Here is a 7,352-nt window from a genome sequence, read left to right as displayed (position 1 = left end):
TTTTTCATTAGTAAAATGAAGATAATTTTTGGGTATAGCAAGTTTCGATGAGCAAGCCAGTGCGTATACGATGTAAAATCCAAACTGAAAGGAAAAAAAGAAAACGTGTTTCATCATTGAGACAACAGCAAAGTGTTTATTTTACTTTCAGGGGATATGTTCCGGTCTGACATGGCGCTCGGCGCAATTCCGCCGCTCTATCATGATGACTATGCCATTGCGGAGTCAAACATGCCGTTCCCGATCCACCTTCCATGAGTCGCCAGACAAGAAGGCGCAAAGTTGCTGAACTATGACAGGTACTATTTTAGGGATGTTCAAGATTCAGCTTTGGGGTTAGGCTTATTTCCGCAATGGTTTGATCAGAGTAGCTGCTAGCTGTTGGGAAAACCTATTTGCTTGATGAGGACAATAAGATTACATCAGGCACTTGGGCATCATTCATCCTAAAGTAATGTGTTCCGTTTGTCTTGAGCTGTTTTTTTTGCTCTGCAACGTCCCAACATTCAATCACTGGACTTCTTCCTACCCTAATGTGTTTGTGAAAGCTTTGCCTAGACCAGTGTCGGATAATATTCCCTGTTTATTTTTGGTTCAATTTTCCATTCCTGGATCTAACGTAATTCATTTTAAGAACTTTTGACCATTGCAGCCAAGCTTTAAAGATATGGTCAAATCTGCTTAGCAGCTGCCTATTCACTCAACAGACTGCTATTATTCTCAGTACGAGAATGAAGCCAGAGAGAACATCCAATTGTACAAGCATTGTTTAAGCGTATAAGAAGTCCTGAGATAATTAGATGTGTCTTTACTAGCTACATGCACCTGATGTTAAATTACACTGTTTCTCAATATTCATTTTAAATTATAACTTGATTTATAATATGTTTAGTACTATCAAAAATATATTTTCTATGCATTTGAATCTCATATCTGGTTATAATATTACATGAAACATGTGTTGCACGTGAACGCTTACTATTTAGTAAGATCAATGTTTGGGACATGCGTTGCACGTGCAAGCTTACTAGTCCAAAGAAAACGAATTATGTCCCGAGAGTTTTTGCCTTCTCTCTTTGGTTCCCATACCCCAGGACAGGCCAGAGGCCACGCTGATGGCAACTGCATGGCAAGAGCCCAATGTTACGGGTCGAGGAGTAGGTGTACAGATTTGCTAACCATCGAGGTAGCTAGTTTTAGGAGTAGGAGCGTACGCAAGCACACCGCCACTGTGGACGACTGATCGTGATCGATCACCAGCAGAACTGAAGCCATAAAGAGTGCTAATAAGGAGTCTACACCAAAAATGCTAAACGTACGGACAATACATAAGTTTACGAACTCTTAACCAATCAAGTTAACCCTCTTTTGTAAAACCCTGTAACTCGTTTGTACGTGTAGCATTACTGAGTCTACACTATGTAGAACTCATGCGAAAACCACCCCCTCCCCCCCTCCCGGCCCTCGCGTCGCCCCCTAGGCGACTCGGGGGTGACTAGGGTTCCGCGGCCGCCGCCACCCCCCTCCACTCCCTTCATCCCCTCGCCGCTACCGGAGACGGCCGCCGAGAAGCCTGCGCGGGCGCCGGTGGAGGTGGCGGCGGGGATCTCGGCGATCCATCCCCTCTCGGAGGCCTGCGGTTCCTGGGGCGGCGGCCCCAACCGGACAGGCGGCGCCGTCGGGGGTGGGCGGCGTTCGCAGGGGTGCTGGCCAGCGTGCCTGGCCGCGCGGGCGGCGGGTGGTTGGTGGAATCCGGCCGCGGCGCGAAGTTTCTTCATCAGATCTGGAGGTTCGAAATCCCTCTCCCTGCTGCCTCTCTCTCGCCGTCGGCGGAGGCTAGTGATTTGTTCTCTGGCCCCGGCGTTGGTGCGTGTTGGTGGCCAGATAGGGGACCGGGAGAAACCTTGGCCGGTCCGGCCGGTCCGGCGACGGCAACGCCCAAGGGCGCTGCTTTCCTCCATGGGGGCGCAGCCGAGGTCCCCTGCTTCCACCCCGACCCACCCTGCCCGTGTGAAAACCCTATATCCTCTCGGATTTGGCGGCGGCGGCGCCTTGCGCGTCGTGACCTTGCTGGAGGCGCCGTTAGGGAGGCTGGATGTGGTTGGGAGGCTCTGCAAGTGAGGGATTGAGCTGCCTCCTCTTCGTCGTCCGTTTCCATGAAACTTATCTCCACCTAGTTGGACATGGACCGTGGCGGAGCGGCCGGCTAGGGATAGCCCAAATCGAAGTGGCCGCACTATGTCCACCTTTCGATGTGAGGGCGGCATTCTTCTAGCTCTAGGGTGAGCTTCTCGAAATCCCGACGGTGCGGCGCCTACGAGCCATGGCGAGGGGGTAGGGTCCCTCTTCGGTGATAGAGATGGAAGATGTTGTTCCCCTTCTTCTCTAGGTGTTCCTGGAGCATGGCCATCTTCGAAAGTCGGCTATGTCCTGCTCTGCTGCTCTACTCTACTACATATGATCCTAGTGTGGAGTGCTCGGCCTTTGCAAGCTGTAATCTTAATTTCCTTTTCATTAGCTGCCTGTGAAGGTTGTAGTCAGCGTTTCAGTCCAGTGTTCCCCATTGTATCGTTCTGGCCGTTGTAATTTGGTTGTTTGTTGTAACTCCTGACCGGTTGATAGCCGGGCTCTTCGTGAGCCTTCGTTCTAAAAAGTCTACACTATGTTTGTTTTCGCATTACCGACGATCTCAGCACGCACGTATAGCACATGGCCGGTGCTGGAGATCATGCCGGCTCGCCGGGGCGGCTGCCAACTTGCCGCTGTTGCCCATGCGGCGCCGTTGCGCGCGTACCGACCTCACGCTGACCCGTACATGATCACATGCCGGCTGCTTTCCGCGGAGGTAGGAGTAGGACCAAGTGACCAACAAGTCTCCATCCTCGAAGCAGCCATGGTGCAATAAACAAACAATATACTCGTCCAACCAGCACGATCCTAATACGTCATCACTTGCGTTATTCGTACCAAAATGGCGATTCTCACTGTCAAGCCTCCTGCCTGCTAATACTGATACAAAATGGAGCAGCAGTACCTGAGCAGGCCGTGCCTATAAATACAGCCGCCCGTGCCGAGGAAGCCAATTCACATCGATCCCCAGCCAACCAAGTACCGAAACCAAGCAAGTGCCGGCCAGGAAGCCATTGTTGCCATCGACCGATCTTGATCAGCTCGAAGCACACGGAGGGTAAGAAGAAGTCATCTGCAGAAGAGATGGGCTCGATGGGACCTGCCGCCGGGAAGCCGCACGCGGTGTGCCTGCCGTACCCGGCGCAGGGGCACATCACCCCGATGCTCAACGTGGCCAAGCTGCTCCACGCCCGGGGCTTCGACGTCACCTTCGTCAACACCGAGTACAACCACGCGCGCCTCGTCCGCTCCCGCGGCGCTGCCGTCGTGGCCGGCCTCCCGGGCTTCCGCTTCGCCACCATCCCCGACGGCCTGCCGCCGTCCGACGACAACGACGTCACCCAGGACATCCCCGCGCTCTGCAAGTCCACCACGGAGACCTGCCTGAGGCCGTTCCGCGGCCTTCTCGCCCGGCTCAACGACCCCGCCACCGGCCACCCGCCCGTCACCTGCGTCGTCTCGGACGTGGTCATGGGCTTCTCCATGGAGGCCGCCAACGAGCTCGGCCTCCCCTACGTCCAGCTCTGGACCGCCAGCGCCATCAGCTACCTCGGGTACCGCCACTATCGCCTCCTCATCGGCCGTGGCCTCGCCCCACTCGAAGGTACTTCCGTACGTGCTGTTTTTGTTTTGTTGTTATAGTGCGCGCGTCAAGCATTTCTGCTCGATGCGGCCATTGACAGCTGTTGATCGAAGCTCTTATCTGAACGTCTGTTTTTTTACACGCGTGCAGACGCCGAGCAGCTGACGAACGGATACCTTGACACGCCGGTGGACGATGTGCCGGGGTTGCGGAGCATGAGGCTCAGGGACTTCCCGTCCTTCATACGCACCACGGACCCGGACGAGTACATGGTGCACTACGTCCTCAGGGAGACGGAGCGCACGGCCGGCGCGTCGGCCGTCATCCTCAACAGCTTCGGCGACTTGGAGGGCGAGGCGGTGGAGGCCATGGAGGCGCTCGGCCTGCCCAAGGTCTACACGCTCGGCCCGCTCCCGCTGCTGGCGCACGAGGAGATGCCCACGCCGCGATCGGCCATCAACCTCAGCCTCTGGAAGGAGCAGAACGAGTGCCTTGAGTGGCTGGACGGCAAGGAGCCCGGCTCCGTCGTGTACGTCAACTTCGGCAGCATCACTGTCATGACCAATGCGCAGATGGTGGAGTTTGCGTGGGGGCTCGCGCAGAGCGGGAAGCAGTTCATGTGGATCGTCCGCCGAGACCTGGTAAAGGGCGACGCCGCGGTGCTCCCCGAGGAGTTCCTGGCCGAGACGGCGGGGCGCGGGCTCATGGCGTCCTGGTGCCCGCAGCAGCAGGTGCTGGACCACCCCGCCGTGGGCGCCTTCCTGACCCACAGCGGCTGGAACTCGGCGCTGGAGAGCTTGTGCGGCGGCGTGCCGGTGATCAGCTGGCCGTTCTTTGCCGACCAGCAGACCAACTGCAGGTATCAGTGCAATGAGTGGGGCGTCGGCATGGAGATCGATAGCAACGTCCGGCGTGACGCCGTCGCCGGACTTATCAGGGAGATCATGGAAGGGGAGAAGGGCAAGAGCATGAGGAAGAGAGCAAAGAACTGGAAGGAGAGCGCGGTCAACGCGGCCATGCCCGGCGGTTCGTCTCACCAAAACTTCGACAAGCTGGTCCGCGACGTGCTCCTGCCCAAAAACTAGCTCTACATTGATCTTCACTGTAATTAGAGAACACTACTACTGTATCTTATTTGCTTGTTAAGAAAATTCGTTCCTTTGGACAGTGATGGTGGCCCTGAGCGGAGTAACAAGAATGCTAAACATACGGGAAGCTTTTTATGGAGTGCTGATGTAGACCATGGGAAATTTTACTTCATGATGAAACATGATGGCAATTACTACTAAACATTATACGGTACATTTTTTGTGTTCTACCAGATGGCAACTTTTAATCCACATTTTTTGTGTCTACATGAATGTAGTAAAAATACCTTAACAAATTTAATCCAAATATTTTTGCCACCATGTACAGACGCAAATTCTCATGCCTTTTTTTTGGGTTCATTCAAAAAATCTTTGAATAATGGCCTTTTAAATGTGGGAGAACAACTATTTGTAAGTTTGCCATGTTACGATTTTCAGATTTTTTTTCTTTTTACATTTTACCATGCTCTAGAGAAAATTGTCTATCTTTTAGTGATAGTCACATTTTGCAATTTTATAATTTTTTTATCTATGTGACATGGATGGACGTCTGCCGGGGCCCGGTGAGATCTTAAACCCGACCACATCTCTCTTCTCGCCACCCTTCTCCGAGCAGGGGCTGATTGCCACCAACATTGTCACAACACAGTTGACGCTACCATGTTATCACATAGCAACTCACATGTATTTAGCTGGTTAATAAGAATGGAGAACCATGTCTTCCATAGAAGTCCCATAATAAGCTCGCACATCTATTATTATTGTATTCTGTGTATCTGGTAAAGTTGCTCTTACGCGGGATAGCATCCCTCAAACGCCGACTGCTGCCGTCTCACAACGGGTCTCATTCGGCCGCGCAAGGGACCTTTTTTATGCTAATCTTTGTAAGTGATTTCCGAAAGTACAAAATAGATGTTCAGTGATAAATCTGATGTCAAACCTGAAATAGCATGCGACAACTCATGGAAATTCTATTTAGAACGTAAAAAAAATGCTATCCAACCAAAAAGAACATAAGCCGAGTATGTTCCCGACCTCAACCACTGGTTTGGCACCGCCGAGTTTTCGCGTAAGGTAACTCCAACGGCGTGCATCAAACACCTCTAAACATCCGGCCGTGCGGTCCGGATACGTTTTGCCGTCCAACACCCTGCATCAAACATGCATGGACCAGTCCAGATGTTCGAGTGGTCATAAAGGCAAACCAAACCCGGGGTAGAATTGGGAAGTCCGGACAATCTGTTTGGTCTATTTTGTCCATTGTCAGTAGGAGCACATGTCCTCGTGTACGCCTTCACTCTCGTACACGTGGGCACCCTAAGTGCTAGGGTTTCTAGTGTCTCCTGTCGGGTCCGCCACCGGTCTATCTCATTTTCTATGATCTTAGGGCTATGGAAGTGTGGTGGGTCCCGGCCTTTGCCGGCGGGAGGACTCGGTTTTCATGTGTTTTTTTAGTTTTGTTAGGGTATGTATCCTGCTCAGAGAGGCAAGGCGGCGGTGGCTCTCTGAAGATGGAATAAGGTCCTTCACGCCTAGCCCCCGTCCCGGTGGTGTTTCTACCATCCTCGGAGGGCATGTGGAGGTTTGTCTCTAGCGGATCTCACGGGATTTGGTCGACGTTTGTCTTTGATGGATCCACGTGGAGCCGATCTTCATTCGTCTGTGTTCATGTGTCTACAGGTTGGATCCTTCTGATCTACACATCTCTTCATCAGCGGCGATTGTTATCTTGGTGCGTTGGTCCTATGGGATCTTAGCACGACGAATTCCCGACTGTCTACTACAACAAGATTTGCCCGGCTTCGATGAGGGAGGGGTGATGACGGCGGCGCGCCTTTGGCTTGCTCTAGTGCTTGTAGTCATCGCTAGGTGGTCTACGGACATAGATGTATACTTTTGATGTTCTTTATACTACCTTGACGGTTGATGAATAGATTGGAAGTTTTCCTTGTGAAAAAAAAGAGCACATGTCCTCACATCCCATGTGCTTTCTTCTCTAGGTTTGTCCGGCTCACTCTGATGCCTGTATTTGAATCGTCTGGGGCGCGACCTCATCGTGAGTGTGTGCGTTGTCTATATAAGGATTTTCAATCAGTTTTCCTTATTAATTGGACAATTCTTAATCTCTATTGCTAAATACCTACAATTCACCACCTACTTTTTCTAGACATGCAAGCATGCCACATGAGCAAATGGTGCATGCAAGTCATAAATAACATGTTTTTTCATTACTCTATGCATACAGGGATGCCATATAATTAATTCATGCATGTTAGTTATAAATTATCATTTTCATTAGATTTTATTGACAATATGTGTTTTTGGCAATGGATCTCCCGATGAAGAAGGTGTTGTCCAATCCAGTAAGCTGCCCACCACTAGCAGCAAAACGGGGGAGGCATCGGCCGGCTGTTCGGCTGGAGCGAAGTCTTCTAATGCGGCGGTGGTGGTCGCGTCAGTAGAGGAGAAGAATCCTAGTGCTGACGCGGCTGACAATGCCGGCTCCGAGAAGATCTTCCTCGTGATGCCAGAGGAGGAGATCGACTATATCC

General features: G+C 51.9%; 1 protein-coding gene and 1 long non-coding RNA gene across 3 annotated transcripts; both read left to right on the top strand.

The window, feature by feature from the left end:
- The first annotated feature begins 2,950 nt into the window (after positions 1-2,950).
- LOC109735661 (7-deoxyloganetin glucosyltransferase) lies at positions 2,951-5,002 on the top strand. Of its 2 annotated transcripts, XM_020294873.4 has the most exons (3): positions 3,051-3,733; positions 3,863-4,767; positions 4,881-5,002. In XM_020294873.4, exons 1-3 carry the CDS (start codon positions 3,214-3,216, stop codon positions 4,881-4,883), a joined length of 1,428 nt encoding a protein of 475 aa, XP_020150462.1. In that variant the 5' UTR covers positions 3,051-3,213; the 3' UTR covers positions 4,884-5,002. The 2 variants fall into 2 exon arrangements, with proteins under 2 accessions (XP_020150461.1, XP_020150462.1); XM_020294872.4 differs by having other exon boundaries at positions 2,951-3,733; positions 3,863-5,002.
- Positions 5,003-5,489: 487 nt separating this feature from the next.
- LOC141025540 (uncharacterized) lies at positions 5,490-6,913 on the top strand. The gene is made up of 2 exons (XR_012187241.1): positions 5,490-6,382; positions 6,481-6,913. It is a non-coding gene; the product is annotated as an uncharacterized lncRNA (long non-coding RNA).
- The last annotated feature ends 439 nt before the right edge of the window (positions 6,914-7,352 follow it).

Source organism: Aegilops tauschii, chromosome 6, assembly GCF_002575655.3.
Source record: "Aegilops tauschii subsp. strangulata cultivar AL8/78 chromosome 6, Aet v6.0, whole genome shotgun sequence".
Lineage (NCBI taxonomy): Eukaryota > Viridiplantae > Streptophyta > Magnoliopsida > Poales > Poaceae > Aegilops > Aegilops tauschii.
Note: the sequence above shows the minus strand (reverse complement) of the source record. Positions and strands in the feature narration are given on the sequence as shown.

Bases quoted from the DNA above. Each gene is read 5' to 3' on its own strand.
- LOC109735661 (XM_020294872.4), top strand. From the start codon at position 3,214: ATGGGCTCGATGGGACCTGCCGCCGGGAAGCCGCACGCGGTGTGCCTG. The intron at 3,734-3,862 runs GTACTTCCGTAC...ACACGCGTGCAG, and splicing joins TGGCCTCGCCCCACTCGAAG to ACGCCGAGCAGCTGACGAAC.